Source organism: Leucopleurus acutus (genome assembly GCF_964270905.1).
Source record: "Leucopleurus acutus genome assembly, chromosome: 19".
Lineage (NCBI taxonomy): Eukaryota > Metazoa > Chordata > Mammalia > Artiodactyla > Delphinidae > Leucopleurus > Leucopleurus acutus.
Window position 1 is genome coordinate 29552060 of NC_139161.1, and position 27932 is coordinate 29579991.

The window sequence follows — 27932 nt, forward strand, 5'->3', positions numbered from 1 at the left end:
CAGCTATGTTCCAGGCATGTACCAGATACAAGTAGAGAGCACAATAGAGAGTTCTTGTTTCCTCATATTGTGATTTAGTGAAAAAGATAGGTGATTGAAGCAGTAATAAAATAAAATGTGATGACTGGTGATAGGGGAAGTATATGTATCCTGTTTTAATGCTTCCCCATAGCACTAATTTATTATAATGTTATTTGTGTCTGAAAAGTTTTGGCTAAAAAATTATACATATGTAGGAGTATGTCATAGTAGGATTGATAATTGTTTTCTGTGCTCTGAATGTTAACATTTATTCTCAGCAAGTGAAAGCCATACTGTACCCTCTTGGTTAGTAAGCTTTAGCTACCTGTATGCTTTAACTTGTAAGCTTTCTATCTCGCTGTTCTAAGTTAAACATGTCCTCTTCATCTTCTGTTTATTTTGTGTCTTGGTGAGCTCTTTGACCCTCAAGAGCTGATTAAAAATAGGACAATGATATTCTGGTCTTAGAACAAAAACAACAACAAAGGAAATATATCACACCGAGTATTAAGGACATGGTGGAAGAAACAGTATGAAGATCAGCAGGCAACTGGGGATTGCCTGCATAATGTCTGTAGACATTTTGAAAGATGTTTAGTGGGAGAACTGAACAACGTTTGTGCAGTTGGAAGTTGCACAAAATTATAGCCAAAAGCATATTATAACTTGACCAAATTTGAAGACTATCCTGGAGAGATTCCTTGGAGCTCTGATTAGGTTTTTGGTTCCAGGAAGGCTTCCCAGGCATTAATTGCATTGGTTCTGATAATTGGAGTTTTGTGTATACTGAATGCTAAGAGAGCATATCGTGGGGAGAAGTTAGAGCAGACCTCCAAAGGTATGTGACTTCTAATTTGTTATCTGAAGGAATTGTAAGGATTAACCAGACAAAAGGATCTAGGAATGAGGAATGTGAGAAAAGGTAACTACTGCCTAGGGCTGTGGTTAGGGGTGCTTGACAATTGGATAATAGCTCTACAGTTAATAGTTGCAAGGCAAACCACATCTACTTGTGAAAAAGATGTGAGCTGTTTAGCTACATATACTTAACCATAAAATAAGACTGATGTATTTTTAATAATGTATACTATATTTTCAATGGCAAACCACTAATTTCTTCAGGTACTGTCACAGTGTGAAAATGCTTTAGATGCATTTTATGTCTTATTTTGGTAATAACACATTTTCATGAATTGAACTTTAGAAAATATAGCTGAATATGTGGTGAAATGGCTTGCAGTTTATCTTTTTGGTAAATTTATAATTTTATATATTAAATATATTACACTGTATTACAACACTATGTATGATAGTGTCTTTATCATAAATGTTTTACTATCTCTGACTTTTGAGGTGTTCTAATGACAGTGCTAGAGACTATTAGCGTGCTGTGGGTGTAGTTTAGTTCTCTTTGAAGATGTAGTTTAGTTCTATGGATGTAGTTTAGTTCTCTTTGGAGAAGACTGTATGAAACTAAAGTTCCCTAGGTAATCTTGCCTTGCCATGAAACTGTTAATGTGCTTATCCTGCTTGACCCCTATGTGATTATGTATTCTTATCCTATAAAATTATATAGATTTATTTGCTAGTAAATAGTCTCAAAGTATTTAGGGTCTGTCAATATTCCTCATAATTTGTTCCGAAGAAGGAAGTTTGGGGATTTATTGTAATATTTTATCCTTTTGTTGTTTCTTTTGATTTTTTAAAATAGTTTATATGTTTTCTATTTCTATTTCTAATAGCCTAAGCACCTAACTTTTTTCTTTTCCTATTTCCATATTAGTTTTTATATATCTCTTATAGTTATTTTAATACTTAATCATATATTGCCTTTTTTAAAAAAAGCTATATTATAAAGTATTTGTTGAGTCTCCAATTTAATTGCAAACCTTTGATGTCAGCTTTTGATGGTTTTATGAATTCATTTGATTTAATGTTGTTTAATAAAGTTTTAAAAATATTTCTTAAGGCCTTATTTTAGTTTAATAAAATTTGTAAGATGTTACTGAGAGACTTAACTTCGTTTCTTTTTTTTATTAAGATTTATTTATTTTGGGGGGCTGCCTTGGGTCTTCATTGCTGAATGAGGGCTTTCTCTAGTTGTGGCAAGTGGGGGCCACTCTTCGTTGCGGTACGCGGGCTTCTCGTTGCGGAGCACGGGCTCTAGGAGCGCGGGCTTCAGTAGTTGCAGCACGCGGGCTTCAGTAGTTGCGGCGCGTGGGCTCAGTAGTTGCGGCGCATGGGCTCAGTAGTTGCTGCACAGGCTCTAGGGCACGCGGGCTTCAGTAGTTGTGTCTCATAGGCTTAGTTGCTCCCTGGCATGTGGGATCTTCCCCGACCAGGGATCGAACCCATGTCTCTTGCATTGGGAGGCAGATTGTTAACCACTGCACCACCAGGGAAGTCTGACTTTGTTTCTTAATTAAATGAAATGTTAAACTTGTATAAGCCAAATAATTTTTTTCTCTTTTGTTTCTTTTTAGTGAGTTGGTACCATCTTATGATTCAGCTACTTTTGTTTTAGAGAATTTCAGGTAAGAGTTTTTGACAACTTTAGTGTTTTTTTGTATGTGTACGTAAGTAAGAGCTAGGTAGGTGTCGTTCCTGGGTAGCATACAGACCTAATGAACTTTGTCACTCAGTGTGTAGTCTTCGAAGAAACAAGTTTTGTATTAGATACATAGAGGTCATTTGTCTAGATTGTTTTATATCTTCTAGATGGATTGCTCCTGTAGGGTGGGGAATGGAACTTTTTTTTTTTTTTTTTTTTAAAGAAGAGGGTCTACTTAGCCTTTGCTAGTAAGGTAAGATGAATGGGATGATAGAGATCAATGAGCCCTCCTACCCATCCTCAGAAATAAGAGTGGTGGGAAGTAAGAAATTGTGGATGGGAGGGTATTATTGTAAGAAATTTGTAAGCTTTGTAACTTGCATGCTAAGTTTGTTAGCTTTTACAGCTTTTTCTCTAAGATTAGAAGCCAAGATATTAAAACACAAAGGTCCTAAGGGACTTGTCTTAAAGGGCAGCATGGAAGTGGGGAATGAAGAATATAAAAGGTCTTGCCTTGGGAAGAGAAAATCCCAAGAGGTGATACCATCAAACTAAGGCCAAACTGAGAACTTATACCAGTCCCCATTTAATTTGTTTTTTCTTATGGGATAATTCTGTGGCTAAAATATAAACCGAGGATTACCCCACATTTTTTTTCCATATTAAAAAAGGATAATTATACTGTGGGGATGTGAGGAAGAAACTTTTTTTTTTCCTTTAACGGTGGAAGACTGTTTGTTGAAGTGGTAATTAGATTCAAGGCACTTAGTTATATTTTTCTTTTCCCTTAAATGACAAAATTTTGAGGGTTTTTTTTTAACCTGAAACTTAAAAGATACTGCTGAATATTTCTGTATCATTAAAGTTTCTTTTATTTCAGAATGTTAGTATATATAAATTTATACAGTGGAATCTTGACTTCTTCAGTCACCTTCATTTACTGGTCCAGGACTTCAAATAAGTAACATGAAGTGGTTGGGTTTTGTTTTTGCCTGTTTGCTATTTCCCAACAGTTTTGATCTTGGGATTCAGTTGGTTTTCTTTTACTTTAGTACTTTGCGTCAGAGAGCAGATCCTGTTTACAGTCCACCTCTTCAAGTTTCAGGACTTTGTTGGAGGTTAAAAGTTTACCCAGTAAGTTTTTCATTATTTCTAATAAATTTTGAAACCAAGATCTTTCTTTTAGGGTTCTATAGTACACTGGTTCACTTTTTTAGTGGAGAAAGGAATTAAAGTAATGACAGTTGTGTTTCTTTATAGGATATGTTGCTAAACCTGTGAAAAAAATGAGTTAAATATAAACAGTGTAAACACTGGCATATTACTGAACCTTATTTCACTAACATTTAGAAGAAATGTTTAAAATTCTTATTTTAAAAATCATTAAAAAAATACATTTACAGATGGTCATCAGAAACACATGTGTGTTGACTGCATACTCATGGTGCATTCCAGTATGTTTCTTTGACCTGTAGATTTGCTGCATATTGGCAGCTGGACCCAGTGGTATGATGAGCTGCATAGTCAATTCCTATGGCAAGAATATAAGCAGTAGTGTGTGCTTTTATCACATCATATCTTGTTGCATATCTTTTTGTCATATTGATGCACATTGCCTACATCTGTTAATTCACTGGAAGTTGCAGAGTAGTGATTCTCATTTTGTTTCTTTTTTGCTTATTACATGTAATGCTTTTATAAAGAGATGCTTACCTTTACCTATTGTTTGGTTATCCAGTATTACAGTTCATATAGAATAGGCAAGACTCTTTCCTGTTATTTAGTGATTTTCCTTATTCTCTGAAAGTAATTAACTAGGTTTTTAAAAAAAATATCATTATGAACTCATGAATTTATACATATTTAGTCTCTTTAAGTTGGCTTCTGTGTCACTTTGCTCTGACCCTAATAGTCTAGTAGTGACGCTAGTAGTTAGCTTTCTTGTCCTCTTCCATGGCAAGATGTTCTAGTCTCATCTTGTACATTTCCTACTCTGTACCTGAAATTGGTCATTTTATCCAAAAAGCCCTGATTTCTTTTAGTGGGAAAATTGTATTTCAAGACCAAACTGGGCGTTAAGGGTGCTCATTTCTACCAGGTTAGTCACTGTTTCTAGGCTTTCTTCATGAACAGAACTAGGGAATTACATAGGCAAATGTATGTGGGGGTTTGGGAAGGGGGAGGGATTAATATGTATGTATGTATGTATTTAAAAATTTATCTAATAGACTCTATTTTTTAGAGCAGTTTTAGGTTAACAGCAAAATTGAGTGGAAAGTACAGAGAGCTCTATTCGCACCCACTGCCCCCGCACGTGCACAGCCTCTGCCACTATCAATATGCCCTGTGCCAGAGTGGTACATTTTTTGCACTTGATGAATTTACATTGACACATTATCACCCAAAGTCCTAGTTCATTCTTGGTGTTATACATTTTAGAAGTTTTATTTGTTTGTTTTTAGCCCAAAGACCATACTTTGAGAAAAACTGGGTAGGAGTGTGCTTAAAATTGAAGTGGAAAAACTCCAGTGATCTTAATAGAGAAAAAATATTTATGAACACTTTACAATTGCTATATAATTGTAGAACATCAGGGTGTCACATGTATGTATGTATTTTTTAGAGATAAAATAACTCCTGAGTTAATGCTCATGTTTACAATTCAAATTAAGGATTATAGAGTTTTTTAAACATAATCTCTTTATATTACACCTGTATCTCCTTTCTTCTATTCTAGGAATCCTACTTTTTGAAGCCATAGGAAGTGATAGAATTATAATCTCATAATCAATCACTTATTTGCCTTATTTCACCTTACAAACACAAAAATCTCAGAAGGGGAACTCTAATTCCATCATTGATTTGATTACTGAGAAATGTTTAAAATTTTATTTGGAAATATACTCTCCACATTTCACTATGCCATGTCTGGACAACAGTTAGGGTGTTCAAAGCTTGTTCTCTAGTAAATTCTACTGGAAGGGCTAATGAAAGCAATATTTCCTGAATTTTTGTGTGTTGAAAATAGTTTGTATCCTTTATAAGCTAAAGCCAGTATTGCTGGATGCAAAATTCTTGGCTCATGTTTTCTTTCACTGGGTATCTTAAATATTCAATTCCATTTTCTTTTGGTAAAGTCTGATGATAAACTGATCCTTAAAAGGCATTTGCTAATATTGTCTAGATGCCCAAATAATCTAATTCTTTTTAAGTCCAATAATTTACTGCTATATGTTTTGGTTGTTCTCGGTCAGTATTCTCAGTTACATGCTGGGCTCTTTCAATATGTAGTTTTAGACTTTTTAAAGAAAACGTTTCCTGAATTATAGTTTTAAATATTTACTTTGTTTCTGTCTTTGGTTTTCTCTCTTGGGACTTGTATTATCTTCATTTTACATCTTCCTTGCCTGTCTTCAATATTTACCGCTCTCTCTCTGAACTTTTCAGCTTTTTCTTCATTTCTTTTTAATTTTTAAAATTTTCTTTTGTTCACTTATTTTTTGAGAGATATAAACTGTTGTGCTTATTTGCTCTTGTGTTCCTTTTAGTTCAGTCTTTATTTCTTAAATAACTTTTCCTTTTATTTCTCTTTCCTTAGTCCTATTACCTGATTTCTGAGTTTTTCTAATACTGATTTGTGTTATTCTTTCATATCATATTATTTTCTTATTTTTTCTTTTCTTCCTGTGGGCCGTCATATTATTTTCTTAGTGTCTATTAGGTTCTTTTGAAATGGTTACAATTTTGATCTTTGAGTATGTTTTTCTAGGGTGCTTTCATTGTCTGTAGGGATGTTATTCTCTTTATTTCCTCTTTTTTTAATCTTGGTAAGTGATGCATAACATAAAATTTACCATTTTTATCATTTCTAAGTGTACATTTAGTATTGTTAAGTATATTTACATTGTTTTGTAACCAACTTCCAGAACTCTTTCTACTTGCAAAACTGAAGCTTTCTGCCCGTTAAACAGTAATTCCCCATTTCCCCCTCTTCTCAGCCCCTGGCAACCACCATTCTACTTTCTCTATGAATTTGACTACTCTAGATACTTCATGTATGTGGAATCGTAACACAGTAACATCTTCTTGTTACTGCTTCTTTTACTTAGCATGATGTTTGTAAGGTTCCTCCACTTTGTAGCATGTGTCAGAATTTCCTTCCTTTTTAAGACTGAATAATATTCCATTGTATGTATATACCACATTTTGTTTATTCGTTCATCTGTCAGTGGACACTTGTGTTGTTTCTACCTGTTGGCTATAGTGACTAATGCTGCTGTGAACATGGGTGTGCAAATATCTCTTCAATATCCTGCTTTTGATTCTTTCAGATATATGCCCAGAAATACTATTGCTGGATCATACGGTAATTCTGTTTTTAGTTTTTTGAGGAACCATATTGTTATCTACAATGGTTGCACCATTTTACATTCCCACCAACAATGCACAAGGGTTCCAGTTTTTCCATATCTTTGTCAATACTTTTTGTTTTCTGTTTCTTTGATAGTAGCCATCCTGATGGGTGTGAGGTAATTCATTGTGGTTTTGATTTGCACTTCCCTAATGATTAATGTTGTTGAGCATCTTTTTATGTGCTTATTCATGGCCATTTGTATATCCTGTTTAGAGAAATGTGTATTCAAGTCCTTTGCCCATTTTTTAATCAAGTTTTTTGTTGTGTTGTAGGAGTTTATATATTCTGGATATTGACCCCCTTATTAGATACCTGATTTACATGTATTTTCTCCTATTCTGTAAGGTTTCTTTTTACTCTGTTGATTGTGTCCTTTGATGCACAGAAGTTCTTAATTTTGTTGTTGTCCAGTTTGTCTATTTTTGCTTTTGGTTTCATATCCAGGAAATCCTTACCAACTCCAATGTCATGGAGCTTTTCCCCTATGTTTTCTTCTAAGGTTTTATAGTTTTAGGACTTCAATTTAGATCTTTGATCTATTTTGAATTAATTTTTTTATGATGTAGGGGTCCGACATCATTCTTTTGCATGTGGATAGCCAGCCAGTGTGATAACAATCAGAAATCTGGTGCCTTGCTTTCTGAGAGATTTCCTCGTTCTTCTCCCCTTCTCATCTGGACCTTTCCTTCCTTTGTTTGTATTATTTCTATGCTGTTTATCTTTCATTTTCCTCCTAGCATTTCCTTTGCAGTCTTTGGGCCTGTCCTAACAGGCCGTGCTTACTCGTCTTTAAGAGTTCAGAGTGACTAGACTGCATTTGGTTTTCAGACTTTTTTATATTAGGCCCCCTTACACTCACTTGGTATTATATTGAGCAGCTCTTCAGTTTCAGCTGTCATATGTGGCTTGTGATGCTTTTCAGTGACTAACTTTTGTCCATTTGTGGTTTTCCTTCTTTCGGGTCCCTTAGATGTCCCATTGCTTCTCTTTCCTTTCTCCCACACTGTTGATATCATGCAGGTCTTTGTGGTTATAATTGGTATGTCTTTACCTGCTTGTGTTTTGGGGGTTGTGGAGATAACCTGTCATTTAATTTTGTTATAAATGTTGTTTGTGAGCTTTTGGTTTTGTTGTTCAGTTGTTTTGTTTTGTTTTATGTTTGGATTTAGAGAGTTGTAAAAACTATGCTGCCATTTTGGCAGTCTTTCCAGAATCCTCTGCCTATTGAAATTCTTAAAGTTAGGGACTTCCCTGGTGGTGCAGTGGTTAAGAATCCACCTGCCAATGCAGGGAACATGGGTTCAAGCCGTCGTCCGGGAAGATCCCACATGCCGTGGAGCAACTAAGTCCGTGTGCCATAACTACTGAGCCTGTGCTCCAGAGCCCATGCACCACAACTACTTAGCTCGCGTGCCACAGCTACTGAAGCCCGTGCGCCTAGAGCCCGTGCTCCACAGCAAGAGAAGCCACCACAATGAGAAGCCCACACACTGCAACAAAGAGTAGCCCCCGCTCGCCGCAACTAGAGGAAGCCCACATGCAGCAACGAAGACCCAACGCAGCCAAAAATAAATAAAGAAAGAAAAGAAAAGAAAAGAAAATTCTTAAAGCTAGTATTTTGTTAGAGGTACAGATGGCATGTCAATAAAAGTAGTAAAAATTTTGTTCCTTAAGATTATGATAGGGCTTCCCTGATGGCGCAGTGGTTAAGAATCTGCTTGACAGTGCAGGGGACACGGGTTTGAACCCTGGTCCAGGAAGATCCCACATGCCATGGAGCAACTAAGCCCGTGTGCCACAACTACTGAGGCCCTCGTGCCACAAATACTAGCCCATGCACCTAGAGCCCATGCTCTGCAATGAGAAGCCACTGCAATGAGAAGCCTGTGCACCGCAATGAAGAGTGGCCCCCACTCGCTGCAACTAGAGAAAGCCTGCGCGCAGCAACACAGACCCAACGTAGCCGAAAATAAATAAATAAATAAATTTATTTTAAAAATAAAAAGATTATGATAAAAATTAAGTCAAAGAAATTTCTAATCTTATTATCTGTTAAAATTAGGAGTGAAAAATGTTCATTATCTTTTATTAATTGATTTCATTCCAGGGAAATCGTTTTAGGAGCATAATTTAAAAGAAGAAAAAAACCCCAGCTATTTGAACAAGGATATTGGTTGATTTTTAAAAATCAGTGTAATTTGCTATATAATTTATGTTCAGTAATATTCACTAATTTTAGCAAGTTTTCACAAATATATATAGTTGTATAATCATGGTCACAATCATGACTTTTATCACCCTCAGAAGTTATGTAATTTATCCTTTTCACATAATCCTTTTTTCTCCTTTCCTGGCCTCTCTGCAACCACTGATCTGTTTTTGTTACTATAGTTTTGCTTTTCCAGAATTTCATATGGTAGGATTATACAACATATAAGCTTTTGTGTCCAGCTTTTTTCACTTAAGTGATGATTGATTTATTCGTAATATTTATTGAGTGATTACCATGTCAAACGCTGAAAGCTGCCTCAGGACCTTTTGGAGCAAAGTAGCCTAGAAATGAAGGGGTTAAGAAGTACATGTACCCCTCTATAGACATATTCCTGCCCTCAGCCCTCACAGTCTAGTTGGGGAAACAGATCTTTTTACACATAGTTATAACAAATATAATCTTCTCACACAGTACTGGAGAAATACAGAGGGGAATAATTGTACTCATAAAAATCTCTGTAACAGAAATTTAAACAGCTTTTCAATCTCCAGACAGAATCTTATGTGGAATCCTAACATATAAAACATAGAAATTGTGGGTTCGTGCCCCGGTCTGGGAAGATCCCACATGCCGCGGAGCGGCTGGTCCCATGAGACATGGCTGCTGAGCCTGCGCGTCCAGAGCCTGTGCTCCACAACGGGAGAGGCCGTAGCAATGAGAGGCCCACATACCGCAAAAAAAAAAAAAAAAAAAAAAACATAGAAATTATATTTAATTACTTTCAACATTAATCAAGTGTTACCTTTTTCTGTTTTACTCTCTTTTGATCTTATATATCTTTTTTTTTTTTTTGTCTCATTCCTAGTGAAATTGAGGCTTTTCTTTTTTTGGCGTTTTTCTTTGGGGTTTTGATTTTTCTTGGAGGCTCATTATTAAGAGTTCTGTATGTGTTAAAACTCTTAACTCTTTTCATAGTAGTTGATATTTTCTTTAGTTTGTATGCTTTAATATTTTTTTTAATTGCAAAAGTTTTAAATTGTTATAGATTCAGACCTCTTGGTCTTTTTATTATCTCTTATTGTTTTTAAGCTTAAAACTACTTTGGCATCCAGATATCTGTATTTTGTTTGTTTCATTGTGGCTTAAATTTTTACATTTAAATTGATCTGGAGTTTGTATAACACCTTTTTCTTTTTTTTTTTAAGGATGGAAATGGAGTTGTTCGTGGTTACTACCTATCTGTGTTTCTGGAACTCTCAGCTGGCTTGCCAGAAACTTCCAAGTAAGACATGCAATTAAGTAACAAACTTTAGTGTGTGTTTACATACCTTCTTAGCATTTTTTATTAACTACTTTTGTTAATTACTACATTATGTCTGTTAAGATGTATACTAGTATGGAATCCCTGGCATAGAATGATGGCATAGACTGACAGTTCTCAAATTATATGGCCTCAGGACTCTTTATACTCTTATTAAATTTTACTGGGAATCCCAAAGAGTGTTTCTTTATGCGGGTTTTATCTATTGATATTTTCTGAATTAGAAATTGAAACAGAAAAAATTTTAAGTTTTTATTAATTCAGTTTAAAGTAATAATAAACCTATTACATATTAACATAAATAACATTTTCTTGAATAACTGTTTTTCTAAAGCAAAATAATACTTGGTGAGAAAACTTATTGTTTTGTGTTTTTAAAAAAATCTCTTAATGTATGGCTTTTCAATTTACTGTAATAAGTTGTTTTGGTTGACATATATGTATAAAATCTGGCCTCAGGGATTTTGGATTTCATATGTAGTTGGGAAAAGTTTTTTTTATATGAGATACAATTCACATACCATAAAATTCACCTTATAAATAAGTGTACAATTCAGTAGATTTTAGCATATTCACTGAATTCTACAGCTATCACCAATATCTAATTTCAGAACATTTCATCACCCCACAAAGCAACCCTGTACTCATTAGCAGTCACTTCCCTTTCCCCTCCCTACCCAGTCCCTGACAACCATTAATCTTTTTGTTAGGGAGGAACACTTTAAAAAGCAGTTTTAGATAACTGTGAATTATCTTTGATTTTACCCCCAAATTGAACAAGTGGTTGTTTCTTAAATGTAATTTGCAATATGAAATCTGGAACCATATCAGTGAATTTATTTCACTCTGTTACATTAAAATCTGTTGGTTTGGTATGAGATGTCTGCTTCCAGTTATGATGGAGTAATGGAAGTAACCGTTTCTTCTGCAACAACTGAAAAGAAAAATAACATTTCCTAGACACTGGACATGAGACAACAAATGAAAACAATCCCTAGAGACAATAAATAAATAAATCAGATCTGATTGTCTCGCTTAACCTTGAGAAAGTTTTCAGGCTGTAACACGTGGAGGCACACTGCAAGAGTCTGGCTGACTCCTTGAGTTGAGGAAACAGTGCTGAGTGTCTAGGAAGACCAGCGCACCTAGAGTGCAGTGGACAGAACACCAGAGGAGAGAGCTGCACAAAGAACTCCAGAGACTTGTAGAGAGTTGTCTTCAAATCAGCAGAGTACTGAGTAGGGCATGCATGTGAAGAAACCTACCTGAGGTTGGGAGAATAACCATTTGAAAGGATTAGAGGGAGTGGTGCCTGGTGCCAGTAACTGTGTCAGTTCCTACCGCTATAGTGGAGAAACTTGTAATCCATGGGACACTGGGTGAAGTACTCAGGAAATTTTTGCCTCACTAGTGGGGAACAGTTAGTCCTAGACTGGACACTGCTCCAGACCCATCTAACAAAGGCAAGACCTGAAAGGATCAAATTGTTTCCAAGTAACCTAACTGCATCCCAGAGCAGAGTGCAAGAAAATTTAATAAGATTACAAAAATATCCAGCACCCAACAAAGTTAAGTTTACAATGTCTGTTGTTCAGTCAAAGATTAATTGGCGTGCAAAGGGGCAGGAAGATATAACCAATACTGAGGAGAGTAATCAGTTAATTTAAATTGAGAAACAACTGTTTTTTTGTTTGGTTTTTTTAATGTGGGTTATATCTATTGGTATTTTCTGAATTAGAAATTGAAACAAATTTTTAAAATTAATTCACTTATAATAACCTATTGCATATTAACATAAATAACATTTCAATGAATAGTAACTTTCTCTAAAGCAAAATAATATTTGATGAGAAAACTTGTACTGTTTGTGTTTTTGGAAATCTTTGTATGGCTTAAAAAAAGACAACTGGATTCTCATGTGAGAATTACGAGAGAATATTTAAGACAGTTTTTATAACCACTCCATTTGTTCAGAAGTTAAATAGAGATATGGAAGATATAAAAGACCCAAATTGAACTTCTTGAGAATGAACTATATTTGAAATGAAAAATACACTGGATGGCATGAACAACAGATTAAACATTGCAGAAGAAAAGATTAATGAACTTGAAAGCATTAGCAGTAGAAAATATTCAAAATATGAACATAGAAAAATGAATTCCTAAACTGAAAAACAGCTTGAAGTAGCTTAATGTACAGATATCTGGAGTCCTCAAAGGAGGGGATGGGAAGAAAAAAGTAAATACTTTCTGAACTTGATGAAAGCATTAAATCCACGGATTGAGGAAGTTCAGTGAACTACAAGCACATGAAACATGAAGAAAACACCAAAGCACATAATAATCAAATTGCTCAAAGCCAGTGATAAAAAAATCTTAAACTGGCAGTGAAAAAAATGATGTTATATTTAGAGGCACAAAGATAAGGGTGAAATCAGGTTTCTCACTGGAAACAATACAAGTGAAATGATAATACAGCAACATTTTTAAAGGATTGAAAGAAAGAAATATTAACCTAGAATTCTATAATCAGCAAAAATATATCTTAAAAAATATAGTGAAACTAAGACATTTTCAGGCCTGGACTATAAGAAATGTTAAAGTGCATGCTACAGATAGAAGGGAAATAATACCAGTTGGACCTCTGAATCTAAACAAAGAAATGAAGAGCATCAGAAATGGAAATTGCCTGGTTAAATAAAATTTTTTTTCTGTTACCAAAGTAATTTTAAATGATAATTGTTTAATAAAAAATTATAACATTGTATTTTGGGATTTTTAACCTATGTAGAAGCAAAATACATGATAACATCAGCTGTATAAAGGCCAAAAGAGTAGAGCATGGAAGTATAATGTAAGATTCTGACAGTATATGTGAAGTGTTATAATAACAATTAAAGCTAGACTGTGATAAGTTAAAGATATGTACTATCCTATTTCTGTTGCCTGCTATAACAAATTACCACAAATTTGGCAGCTTAAAACAATAGGAAAAATTTCCCTCACAGATTTGGAGGCCAGAAATCCAAAAACTATTGCTAGGGCAAAATCGAGGTTTCAGCAGGGTTGTACTAGCTCCAGAGACACTAAGGGAGATCCATTTCTTGCCTCCTTCAGCTTCTGCTCGCTGCCAGCATTTCTGGGCTTGTGACCATGTCACTCCTGTCTCTGCCTTTGGTCACATGGCCTTATCTTTTTTTGTGTCTGTCAAATCTTCCTCTTCTTTTCTCTTACAGTGACACTCATGGTTACATTCTGGGTCCACATGGATGTTCCAGGATAGTCCCCTCATCTCAGGATCCTTGGCTTAATCACAACTGTATATTCCCATTCACACGTTCCAGAGATTAGGATATTGATATCTTGGGGACACTGTTCAGCCTCCCACAACTATAAACTATAAAGCCACTGCTAAAATGACAAAGACATTTAGTTTATAAAGCAACAAAGGGGATAAAATTGAAACAAATCCTAATCTTAAGGAAGGCAGGAAAAGATAACAGGTAACAAAAAACAGATGGGACAGATACCAAGACGTGGTACTATAAATGGTCTACACACCCCAATTAAAAGGCAGAGATTGTCAGATTGCCTAAAAAAGCAAAACTCAAGTGTATGCTAACCCCAAGAAACATACTTTAAATGTAAAGATATACCATACTAGTACTAATCAAAACCAAGTTGGAACTGTTGTTTTAATATCAAAGTAGATTTCAAAGGAAAGCATATTACCAGAGATAAAGAACTTTATTTCATAGTGATAAAAGGATCAGTTAATGAAGAGGACATATAACGACTATAAACATTTCTATTTATACCCTGATAACAGATCTTCAAAATACATGAAACAAAAACTAATAGAAGTATAAGGAGAAATAGACAATAACTAATCTCTCAGTTGATATAACAGGTAGGCAGAAATCATCAAGGTTATAGTACATTTGAATAGCACTGTCAGCCAACCTGACCTGATTGACATTTATAGACCATGTGATACAACAGTAGCAGAATACAAATTATTCTTATGTGTGCACAGAATATTTACCAAGAAAGACCATATTCTGGAACATAGAACATATCTCAATAAATTCATAAGTATTCAAATCATTCAGGTTGTTTTTTTACCATAATGGAATTAATTTAGATGTTAGTAACAGATATTTTGAAAATCTGACGTATTTTAAAGTTAAATAACACACTTCTAAATAACCCCTGGATCAAAGAGGAGCTTATAAGAGTTTCTTTTTAAGTGTTTTAAACTGAATTAAAATGAAAACACAACATACCAGAATTTGTAGAATGCTGCTAAAGCAGTAGGTAGGGGGAAATTTATAGCACTAAATGCCTATGTAAGTGAAAAGCAGAAAGGCCTTAAATCAGTGATGTCAATGTCTACTTTAATAAACTAGAAAGAAGAAGTTAAATGGAAAGTAAACAGAAGAAAGGACATAACAAAGATCAAAGAGTGCAGTGAAATAAACAAATGCTGTAGAGAAAATCATTGAAATCAAAAGGACAACAAAATTTGAGGGCTAATACTATATGACTAAGATTTATAATAAGGCCACAGCATCAGCATAATACAACATAGTAGTAGCATAAGAATAGACAGATGAAGAATGGAATATACAGATTTCTTCCACTGTCCAAAAGGAGAGCGGTCCTTTGAAACCTTTTGTAGGCTGAAATGGCATACAGTGAAGGAACAATTACCTTAGGACATATCTTGCTAATGGATGCACAAAATATATCAGGACGAAGCATAGATACTCACAGACACAGTTCAAAGCTATGGCGGCTTGATACTGAGATGCTGGGTATGATTCCCAGGGAAGGAGCTTGGCGGTGCCGCTCTTGCTGCTTGGAGCATGCCTCTATAATGGCTTTCTACAAAATAAGCACTGAATGCTGTTTTCACTTTTCAGCTTTTTTTGTAAAAACAAAATTTCTCTTCAGATTTCTTTTGGTTAGCAAAAACAGGTACTAGTGTAGGTTCTTTTGTAAAAGTTAAGTGGCATAAAGAGAATGTTCAAAAATGGGGGATACCTGTACTATGATTCTAGAAATAAACACGCATTCATTAGGAAACTATTTTTTGACAAAGATGCAAAGACAGTGCTATGGGGAAAGTGTAGTCTTTTCAACAAATTGTGCTTGAACATTTGGCTATACATATGTAAAAAAATTGAACTTGGATCCATACCTCACACTATATACTTAAACTTACTGAAAATTGATCATAGACCTAGATTTAAGTCCTAAAACAATAAAACTTACTGGACACAACATAGGAGAAAATTTTCCTTTGGGTTGGGCAATGATAGTTCAGTTACAATGGAAAAACACAATCCATAAAGAAACACATTTGTAAATTAGGCATCTTGAGAATTGTAAAGTTCTCTTCTTCAGATTATGTGGATTTGTGTCAAGAATATATAAGGAATTTGAAATTCAACAATAAAAAAATAAACAAGGTCTCTTTTCCGTAAGGGCAAATAGTTTGTCAGACACCCCACTAAAGAAGATTTATGGATGGCAAAATAATCCTGTGTAAGATGTTTAATAGTATAAGTCATTAGGGAAACAAATTTATCTACAGGACTTCCCTGGTGGCACAGTAGTTAAGAATCTGCCTGCCAATGCACAGGTCATGGGTTCGATCCCTGGTTCAGGAGGATCCCACATGCCACGGAGCATCCAAGCCCGTGCACCATAACTACTGAGCCTGCACTCTAGAGCCCGCGAGCCACAGCTACTGAAGCCCACGCTCCTAGAGCCCGTGCTCTGCAACAAAGAGAAGCCACTGCAATGAGAAGCCTGTGCACCGCAACGAAGAGTAGCCCCCGCTCTCCACAACTAGAGAAGGCCTACACGCAGCAACGAAGACCCAACGCAGCCAAAAACAAATAAATAAAATAAATTTTAAAAAAAAGTAAATTAAAAAAAAAGAAATTTATCTACAATACCACTGTGTCCTATTAGAGTGACTCTAATTACAGAGATCATACCACGTGTTGGCAAGAATATAGAGAAATTTGAAGTCATATGTGTTTCTGGTGGGAATGTAAAATGATACAACCACTTTTGTAAACCATTTGGTGATTTGTTAAAAAGTTAGACATATGGGCTTCCCTGGTGGCGCAGTGGTTGAGAGTCCACCTGCCGATTCAGGGGACACGGGTTCGTGCCCCGGTCCGGGAAGATCCCACATGTTGCCGAGCGGCTGGGCCCGTGAGCCATGGCCGCTGAGCCTGCGCGTCCGGAGCCTGTGCTCCGCAACGGGAGAGGCCACAACAGTGAGAGGCCCGCATACCACAAAAAAAAAAAAAAAAGTTAAACATACACTTACTATGTGACTCAGCTAAACGACTCCTAGATATTCACCCCAGAGAAAAGGAACTAGATGTTCATTCAGAGACTTCCAGAAATGTTCATGGTAACTTTATTTGGAATAGCCAAATAAAATCAACCCTAATTGCCACCAACAGATGACTAGATAAGCAAATTTTGTTATGTCTATACAGTGGAATAACACTCAGCAATAAAAAGTAATGAACGGTTGATACGTGCAACAATGAGAATGACTTATTTTTTTATTTCTTTTAATATTTACTTATTTATTTTGGCTGCGCCAGGTCTTAGTTATAGGATCTTTTAGTCGTAGCATGCAGACTCTTAGTTGTGGCATGCCTGTGGGATCTAGTTCCCCGACCAGGGATCGAACCCAGGCCCCCTGCGTTGGAAGCACGCAGTCTTACCCACCACCAGAGAAGTCCCTAGGAATGACTTTTAAATTAATTATTCTTAGTGAAAGCAGCCAGATAAAAAAGAGCAGATATATATGATTCCACTTATATAAACCTCTAGAAAAATGCAGACTAATCTATAGTGACAGAATGCAGGTGTGCGGTTGCTTAGAGGTTAGACAGGCTGGGCTAAGGTTGGGTGGAAGGTGGAGGGAGAAGGTAAGAGGGAAGAATTACAAAAGGCAGAGGAAACTTTGGGGATGATGGATATGTTTAGTATCTTGATTGTCATAATGGGGTTGGTTTTATGGGTATATATAAATATGTGTGAAACTTACCAAATTATACATTTCAGTTACACTTCATTAAAGCTGTTTTACTCATTGGTAAAATGTCATTGCTCTGTCTTACACTTTGCATGGATCTTTTACTCATGCGTGATTTTGTAACAACATGGAATAATCATTTGGAAAATAACAACTTACTAAGTAGTGTTGACACATTTCATTATGCAGTATCAGTCACATTCATGGATATCACTGTTTTCACAACGAAAGTCTTGAAGTATTGGAAAGCTTTTAAGCTCATGTGGTACATACAAATTTTCCAGGATTATGTTTTTTCACTTGAAAGTGTGTTTTATCATTGGCAACAAACACTGACAGTTCTTTTCCTTAGTTGTTTTGGCACAGAAAATGTCTGCTGGGTATCCACAACCAAATAACCATTGTTTGTCAGTTCTCTGAATTTGAGGTTTCACAAAAAAAGTGACTGATGATCTTGGAACTCAGCTGAACAAAGTGATTTTTCCAAGGCAACCATTGCATATCACAATGCAGCATAAGTACTTTGTGTATATTTCCCATTTGTGACACCAAGCATTGAGGTTTAATAACATTTATCATTTTTACTACTTCTTCAAAAACGTTCTTTTTCTAAAAAACTTTATTTATTTTATTTATTTATTTTTGGCTATGTTGGGTCTTCATTGCCGCGCATGGGCTTTCTCTAGTTGAGGCGAGCAGGGCTGCTCTTTGTTGAGGTGCGTGGGCTTCTCATTGTGGTGGCTTCTCTTGTTGCGGAGCACGGGCTCTAGGCGTGCGAGTTTCAGTAGTTGTGGCACACGGGCTCAGTAGTTGTGGCTCACGGGCTCTAGAGCGCAGGCTCAGTAGTTGCGGGGCATGGGCTTAGTTGCTCCACGGCATGTGAGATCTTCCCGGACCAGGGCTCGAACCTGTGTCCCCTGCATTGGCAGGCGGATTCTTTTTTTTTTTTTTTTTTTTGTGGTATGCGGGCCTCTCACTGTTGTGGCCTCTCCCGTTGCGGAGTGCAGGCTCAGCGGCCATGGCTCACGGGCCCAGCCACTCCACGGCATGTGGGATCCTCCCGGACTGGGGCACGAACACGTGTCCCCTGCATCGGCAGGCGGACTCTCAACCACTGCGCCACCAGGGAAGCCCAAAGACATTCTTGAGAGACATTGAAAATTTTTTTTCCCATCTGAAAGTGTGTAGCAGTGAATATAATGATTACTGGTACATTTTAACTACCGTTGCTTTTGCACCGTTAGTGCAAACGTCAAACACTGCGAAAAAGGCAAATAACATCTTAGCGTTATCATGAAGATAGTTTTGACTTTTTGGATCACTGAAAGGATCATGGGAACTGACCCCCAGTGACACAACTTCTGACATAGACTAACCTTAGTGCAGAATATTCTTGCCATGACTGGTGAGTCAAACTACGAATAATGCTAGTAATATGGAAAGGATTCTGGCCTCTGAGTTGAAAGTATGTTTTAGTCATAGCTCTGTTCCAAATCTCCTGTGTGATCTGAAACAGTGGACTTACCTGTATTGTTATTATAACAGCTCACCTCTGCTGAATATATACTTTGTGCTATGCACTGTGCCTTGTATAACTCATTTTGCTTTACGACCACCTCGTGAGCTGTTAAATGCTGTTTATCACTCCCATTTCACAGGTGGAAATATCATAGCTAAGTTATTCACTCGAGTTCAGCATTGTTAAGGTACAGTCTTTTTAACATAGATTTTTCTTTCTCTGTATTCTTTGTTCTTAACCACCAAGCTCTGTTTTATTCCCTGAAATCAGCCCTTGTGATTGGGAAGGTGGTTGATCTTAGGCAGAATTATAAAAAGTTTAGTGATTATAGGATTTTGTTCATAACCCCGTTGCTACCATTAATCTTGGTTCTCTTCTTGTCTCTTGATTAATTTATTTCCTATATACAGGCATACTTCAAGATATTGCAGGTTTGGTTCCAGACCACCACAATAAAGCAAGTTACATGAATATTTTGCTTTTTTGGTGCATATAAAAGTTATGTTTAGGGCTTCTCTGGTGGCGCAGTGGTTGAGAGTCCACCTGCCGATGCAGGGGACTCGGGTTCGTGCCCTGGTCCGGGAAGATCCCACATGCCGCGAGGCGGCTGGGCGTGTGAGCCATGGCCGCTGAGCCTGCGCGTCCGGAGCCTGTGCTCTGCGGCGGGAGAGGCCACAGCAGTGAGAGGCCCGCGTACCGCAAAAAAAAAAAAAAAAGTTACGTTTAAACTATACTACAGTCTGTTAAGTGTGCACTAGCTGTATGTCTGAAAAAAAATGTACATACCTTAATTTAAAAATACTTCATTGCTCTAAAATGCTAACCACCACTGAGTCATAATCTTTTTGCTGGTGGAGGGTCTTGCCTCAGTGTTTGATGGCTGCTGACTGATCAGGGTGGTTGTTGCTGAAGTCTGGGGTGGGTGTAGCAATTTCTTTAAACAAGACAACAGTAAAGTTTGCTGCATTGATTGACTCGTCCTTTCATGAATGATTTCTCTGTAGCATGCAATGCTGTTTGATAGTATTTTAGCCACAGTAGAACTTCTTTCAGATTTGGATTCAATCCTCTCAAACCCTGACTCTGCTTTATCAACTAAGTTGATGTAATAGTCTAAATCCTTTGCTGTCATTTCAACAATCTTTACAGCATCTTCACCTGGAAGTAGATTCCATCTCAGGAAACCCTGTTGTTTTGTTTTGTGGTTTTTTTTTTTTTTGCTTTTCCATAAAAAGCAACTCCTCATCCATTAAAGTTTTATCATGAGATTGTAGCAATTCAGTCACATCTTCAGGCTCTACTTCTGATTCTCATTCTCTTGCTATTTTTACAATATCTGCAGTTACTTCCTCCACTGAATTCTTGAACTACTCAAAGTCATCTGTGAGGTTTGGAATCAAGTTCTTTCAAAGTCTCCTTAATGTTGATATTTTGACCTCTTCCCACAAATCATGAATGATCTTAATGGCATCTAGAATAGTGAATACTTTCCAGAAGGTTTTCAATTTACTTTGCCCAGATCCCTCAGAGCAATCACTGTCTACGGCAGCTATTGCCTTACGAAATATATTTCTTAAATACTAAGACTTGAAAGTCAGAATTACTTCTTGATCTGTGGGCTGCAGAATGGATGTGTGTTAGCAGGCATGAAAACAGCGTTAACCTTGTACGTCTCCATCAGAGCGCTTGGGTGACTAGGTGCATTGTCAATGAGCAGTAATATTTTGCAAAAAATCTTTCTTTCCAGAGCGGTAAATCTCAAGTGGGTTTAAAATATTCAGTTAACCATATGTAAAGAGATGGGCTGTCATCAGGCTTTGTTGTTCTCTTTATAGAGCACAGGTAGAGTAAATTTAACATAATTGTTAAGGGCCTTAGGATTTTCAGAATGGTAAATGAGCATTAGCTTCAACTTTTAAGTCACCAGCTTACATTAGCTCCTGACAAGAGAGTCAACCTGCCCTTGGACGCTTCAGATCCAGGCATTTACTTCTCCTGGATAACTTGCTGTAGCTTCTATATCACCACTTCTGTGTTATGGAGACAGCTTCTTTCCTTCAACCTTATGAACCGCCTCTGCTAGCTTCAGACGTTTCTTCTACTGCTTCCTTGCCTCTCTCAGCCTTCGTAGAATTGAGAGTTAGGGCCTTACTGTGGACTAAGCTTTTGGCTTAAGGGAGTGTTGTAGCTGGTTTGGTCTTCTATCTAGACCACTAAAACTTTCTTCATGTCAGTAATAACTGTTTAGCTTTCTTAATCATGTTTTCACTGGAGTAGCACTTTTTAATTTGCTTTTAAGAATTTTTCCTTTCCATTCACAACTTGGCTAACTGTTTGGCACAAGAGGCCTAGCTTTCGGCCTATCTTGGCTTTCAACATGTCTTCCTCACTAGCCTTAATGATTTCTAGCTTTTTATTTAAAGTAAGACATGTGACCTTTTTCTTTCACTTGAACACTTAGAGACCATTGTAGGGTTATTAATTGGCCTAATTTCAATATTGTTGTGTCTCAGGGAATAGGAAGGCCCAAGAAGAGGGAAAGAGATGGGCGGGGAAGAGGGACAGATGGCTGATAGGTGAAGCAATCAGAACACACGTAACATTGATCAGTTAAGTTTGTCGTCTTATATGGATGTGGTTTGTGGCGCTCCAAAACAATTCCATCGAAGGTCACTGGTCACAGATCATGACAACAGATGTAACAGTAATAATGTAAAAGTTTGAAATATTGTGAGAATTACCAAAATGACACAGACATGAAGTGACCAAATGCTGTTGGAAAAGTGGAGCCAATAGACTTGTTTGATATAAGGTTGCCACAAACCTTCAATGTGTAAAAATGTAATATCTGTGAAGTACAATAAAGCAAAAACACAATAAAACAAGATGTGTCTGTACCTGTTTCTTGCCTTGGGAAGATTCTCCTTCTCTTACTGGTATGTAGATTTTTTGACATTTCTATTGTTTTTGGTACAGGTTTCATCTTGGGTACTTTTATTGTTGACATATATACTTCAGGAACTTAGTTTACATTGTCTTATAAGCAGTAATAACATTATCAGTGGTAATGAAATATTATCATTCAGGATACTAAGCTTGAAAGAGATTAGAATTTGTGTATTTGTTAGATATTATCTGAATACCTTAATAAGAATGTTCTATTTGGATAAAAACAGACATCTTATCCTCTTTTTTTTTTTTTTCTGGCCATGCCATGCAGCTTGTGGGATATTAGTTTCCTGACTAGGGATTGAACCCGCACCCTCGTCAGTGAAAGCGCAGAGTCCTAACCACTGGACCGCCAGGGAATTCCCTTATTACCTGTTAATTCTCTTAACACTTCGGCAAGCCTAGAGAAGAGTCTTGAATACTTTCTTATTAATTACTGAAATGTCATTCAATTATGAAATTGAGAGTTTAACAGTGAGGTAGTTTTACTGTCAAAGTATGAAATAAAAATGTAAATCATTGTATTATCTAGTAGATTTTAATAATAACACTTGGGACCCTGCAGAAGTACTTTCATAATTTCATTATACTTAAATATCTTTCTCACTATGTGTGTTATAATACACCTATGTAGGCTTTCTGAGGAAATTTGTGCATGAGTGACATCCTTGAATTGACTCTTAACAGTATTTACTAATCTGACTTTTGTTTTAGAGAAGGAAATTTCTTTGAGTTGCTTAAGCAAAGAGTAGAACTTTCCCTTGGGGAGTAATATTAATGAGACTAAAATTTTAAGTTAATAATTGTTAAATTCATTCAGACTTTCAGTTTGATAAAAGAAGGGAATTTAAGTTGGAATATTCAAATTTGAGGTTTTAGTTTTGTCTAAGATTAGGGTTGAGATGCTCTATAAATAATTTAACTTGGATTAATTGCTGTATTTAATAGAAACGTAGGTATATCTCTGTCATGATTTTAAAGAACTAATGCAGATGAAACAATGATCTTTTTTCAAACATTGTATGCTTTTTCATATAAAAAACTGATTTTTAAAAAAGTGTTCTATATTGATTTTAAACTTTTACCTGTCTTGATCCTGATGTATTTAACCATCTGCATTAATGTCTTTCTCCTTAGATTTTCAATATTCTTGGTTGTTTCTCTGAATTTTGAATTTTTTTACTACTCGTTTTTAAAATAAAAGTAAAAATTTTTTTGAGGTGAGATTCATATAATATGTGATTAACCATTTAAAAATACACAATTTAAGGACTTCCTGGTGGCGCAGTGGTTAAGAATCCGCCTGCCAACGCAGGGGACACGGGTTTGAGCCCTGGTCCGGGAAGATCCCACATGCCACGGAGCAACTAAGCCCGTGCGCCACAACTACTAAAGCCCGTGCGCCTGGAGCCCTTGCTCTGCAACAAGAGAAGCCACCACAATGAGAAGCCCACGCACCGCAATGAAGAGTAGCTCCCGCTCGTCTCAACTAGAGAAAAGCCTGCGCTCAATGAAGACCCAACGCAGCCAAAAATAAATAAATAAAAAATACACAATTCAGTGGGACTTAGTGCATTTCCAGTGTTGTACAGTCACCACCTCTCTCTAGTTTCAGAATGTTTTCATCATCCTAGAACACCTCGTACCCATCCCTTCCTTCCCCCAATCCTAGACAACTACTCTTCTCTGTGTATTTGCCTATTCTAGATATTTCATATAGAAGTTCATACAATTTGGGATCGTTTATGTTTGGCTTCTGTTTACTTAGCATAGTGTTTTCAGGGTTCACCAAATGTTGAAGCATATATCAAAACTTCATTCCTTTATATGGCTGAACAATATTCCATTGTATGTATGGACCTCAATTTGTTTATCATTTCATCTATTGATTGACATATGGGTTGCTTCCATCTTTTGGCTATTACGAATAATCCTGCTATAAATATTCATGTATGAGTTTCTATGTGGGCATATGTTAATTCTGTGTTTTTAACGTTTTGAGAAATTACCAAACTGTTCTCCACAGTGGCTGCACCATTCTCTGTTCCTACCATTTTAAAATTACATTTTATAGCCATCCTAGTGAATATGGAGTGGTATCTCATTGTGGTTTTGACTTGCATTTCCTTAATGACCAGTGAAATTGAACATCTTTTCATTTTTGTTTTGGCCATTTGTATATCTTCTTTGGAGAAATGTCTGAAATTCAAGTCTATTTTCCATTTTTAAATTAGGTTGCTTGTCTTTTAATTGTTGAGTTCTGAGAATTCTCTCTGCATTTTGTATACTAAATCCTTATCAGACATATGATTTGAAAACTTTCTCCCATTCTGTGGGTTGTATTTTTGCTTTCTTGATAATGTCCTCTGATACACAAAAAATTTAAATTTTTGCGAAGTCCAAATTACCTGTTTTTTCTTTACTTGTTCATACTATTGGAGTCAAATCTACGAATCCATTGCCAAATTCGAATTCATGAATATTTACCCCTGTGTTTTCTTCTAACAGTTTTATAGTTTTAGCCCTTACATTTAGGTCATTGATCCATTTTGAGTTAATTTTTATATATGAAATTAGAAAGTTGTATATGAAATATACATATGAAATTTGTATGTGAAATTTGCATGTAGCAATCAGATTTTCTCAGCACCATTTGGGTTTTTTGTTGTTGTTGTTTTTTTTTTTTTTTGTACGCGGGCCTCTCACTGTTGTGGCCTCTCGCGTTGCGGAGCACAGGCTCCGGACGCACAGGCTCAGCGGCCATGGCTCACGGGCCCAGCTGCTCTGCGGCATGTGGGATCTTACTGGACCGGGGCACGAACCCGCGTCCCCTGCATCGGCAGGCGGACTCTCAACCACTGCGCCACCAGGGAAGCCCTTTGTTGTTGTTTTGATTTATTTTGTTTTGGTGGGATCCCAGTTGCTTGACTAGGGATTGAACATTTCACTGCAGTGAAAGCAGAGTGTCCCAGCCACTGGCACACCACGGAATTCCCTCAGCACTGTTTGTTGAAGAAACTTTTTTCCCTATTGAGTCAGAACCCTTGTCAAAAATCAATTGCACACTGATATTGGGGTTTATTTCTGGACATTTAATGGCACCCTTTGCCTTACAACTGCCATAATAATTAGGCAGACAAAATATCACAGCTTTTGTATTAGTTTGTGCCATCAATCTGTATAATGCACTGTGAGAGATACTAATATAAAAATCATTTGACAGTACTTAAATACGGTTGACCTTTGAACAACGCAGGACTTAGGGGCGCCAACCCTCCACACAGTCAAAAATCTGCATGTCACTTACCATTGGCCCTCCCTATCCTGGGTTCCTCTGTATCCATGGTTCTACATCCTTGGATTCAAACAACTGCAGATTGTGTAGTACTGTAATATTTACTATATTAAAAAAATTCACATTTAAGTGGACCATTGCAATTCGAACTTAGGTTGTTCAAGGGTCGCCTGTACACGTTTATTTGTAGATAAAGAGCTGTAATTTTTTCTTTTGCCTTTGCAAGTAGAAATAGCAGACTGAGGTATTGGGTTTTTCTTTTAAAAGTTTATCTCTGCTAAAAAAGAAGCTTTATGGCTACTGTTGGATGATGATCTTCTGATTATCTTCTGATGATCTTTATTTTTTCACTTCTCTTTCTTGCAATAGCAGTACTTTCTTAGTAAAAATGACTTTGAAGACTTGAGAGTTTTATACTATATAAGATACGGAAATCTAAATTTACTGGCTTTCCCATTTATACTTATTTTCTATTAGAAAATTTTATAGGCTTGAATTGCTGAATACACAGTTGATTTATGATAACTTGAATTGGAAAAATATAGTAGAGTATTCAAAATTTATTATTTATTTACCTCAAAGAAAATGGCAGAACATTGTGAGGAAACATAGGTAATGAATATATGGAAAAATACATAGTGTTGCTAAAATGTGTAACTTTGAAAGTACTATTTTATATAAAATTTATTCATTATTTGAGGTGGTATTTTATCCTTGCTATATTGGTAAACATTTTTAAAGGGGAAGAAGGACCTAGTGCCAATCATATTGTGGTAGCCCATTTATATTACTGTTGTGACAGTCCTTTCTGAAAGACATGTAGCTGTGTATATCAATAAGTTTCTTCTTAGGTACTTAATCACCTTAATGTTTTGATGTCATTTATTTGCTTTACTAACTCTATATTAATAGTCTTTTCAATTTTAGATACGAATACCGTGTAGAGATGGTTCATCAGTCCTGCAATGATCCTACCAAAAATATCATTCGAGAATTTGCATCTGACTTTGAAGTTGGAGAATGTTGGGGTTATAATCGATTTTTCCGTTTGGACTTACTTGCAAATGAAGGATACTTGAATCGACAAAATGATACAGTGATTTTAAGGTAATAGGAAACATTTATATCATGGCTTTTATCACAGGGAATAATGTCATCAGAATTTTAAAGTCTTTTCACTTAACAAAGATGAATATCGAAATTCATTCTAACTCTAACCTTACCATGTTCTTAACCATTTAATTTCAGAAGTCCTGTGTGGTCAGTGAATAAGTTAGTCAGAAATGTGTTTGACATCTAGTTAGTAGTTCCATAAAAAGTAAACTACTGGGGCTTCCCTGATGGCTCAGTGGTTAAGAATCCACCTGCCAATGCAGGGGACTTGGGATCGAGCCCTGGACTGGGAAGATCCCACATGCCACAGAGCAACTAAGCCCATGTGCCACAACTACTGAGCCTGTGCTCTAGAGCCTGCAAGCCACAACTACTGAGCCCATGCACCACAACTACTGAAGCCCAAGTGCCTAGAAGCCCATGCTCCACAACAAGCCACCGCAATGAGAAGCCCACGCACCACAACGAAGAGTAGCCCCCACTCACCGCAACTAGAGAAAGCCCGTGTGCACCAACGAAGACACAATGCAGCCAAAAATAAAGTTTTTAAAAAAAGTAAACTACTACTTCCAGTAAATGTGGTAATGTCCCATTTATCTATTGAACTTCTAGCAACCTCACCATTTGGAAATCCAAGAATAGTGTGGGATCAAGTGCTTTTTATTTTCGTGGTACGCGGGCCTCTCACTGTTATGGCCTCTCTCGTTGCGGAGCACAGGCTCCGGATGCGCAGGCTCAGCGGCCATGGCTCACAGACCTAGCCGCTCCGCGGCATGTGGGATCTTCCCGGACTGGGGCACGAACCCGTGTCCCCTGCATCAGCAGGCGGACTCTCAACCACTGCGCCACCAGGGAAGCCCTCAAGTGCTTATTTTTTTCCACTTGGCATTGTGTATTATGTTTGGATGACTGGTTTTGAAAGCTTAATTTAACAAAAAGATTTTCAGTTTCTTCTAGATAACAGCATATTAAAAGTAAGGGAATAGAGATGAAAATTGATGAAAATAAACTAAGTGATGGTAGTTGGTGTGTTATTTGCAAGAAAGGACAGAACATAAACAGTGACTATAAAGCTACAGCCCTATTTAATATTGGGGTAACCCTTGTAATTCAGTTTTGGGACATCATTGCACCATGGTTTAATTTGATGATCAAAATGCAAGCTTGAGTTTTAAAAAATAAATAAATTCAGGGACTTCCCTGGTGGCACAGTGGTTAAGAATCCGCCTGCTAATGCAGGGAACACTGGTTTGATCCCTGGTCTGGGAAGATCCCCTATGCCGTGGAGCAACTACGCCCGTGCACCACAACTACTGAGCCTGCGCTCTAGAGCCTGTGAGCCACTACTGAAGCCCGTGTGCCTAGAGCCTGTGCTCTGTAACAAGAGAAGCCACCACAATGAGAAGCCCACGCACCACAATGAAGTGTAGCCCCCGCTCACCACAACTAGAGAAAGCCCGCATGC

At 36.8% G+C, this 27932-nt stretch overlaps 1 protein-coding gene across 4 annotated transcripts in view; it reads left to right on the plus strand.

The window, feature by feature from the left end:
- The window catches only part of TRIM37 (tripartite motif containing 37), a 116435-nt gene that overhangs the window by 34766 nt on the left and 53737 nt on the right, over positions 1-27932 (plus strand). For 3 of the 4 annotated variants that reach the window (XM_082861422.1, XM_082861423.1, XM_082861424.1), the window contains exons 10-13: positions 2505-2555; positions 3625-3706; positions 10404-10480; positions 26282-26461. In XM_082861422.1, coding sequence (XP_082717548.1) covers positions 2505-2555; positions 3625-3706; positions 10404-10480; positions 26282-26461 — 390 coding nt within the window. Of the gene's footprint in view, positions 1-2504; positions 2556-3624; positions 3707-10403; positions 10481-26266; positions 26462-27932 lie in introns of all 4 variants that reach the window. The other variant, XM_082861421.1, reaches the window with a different exon arrangement.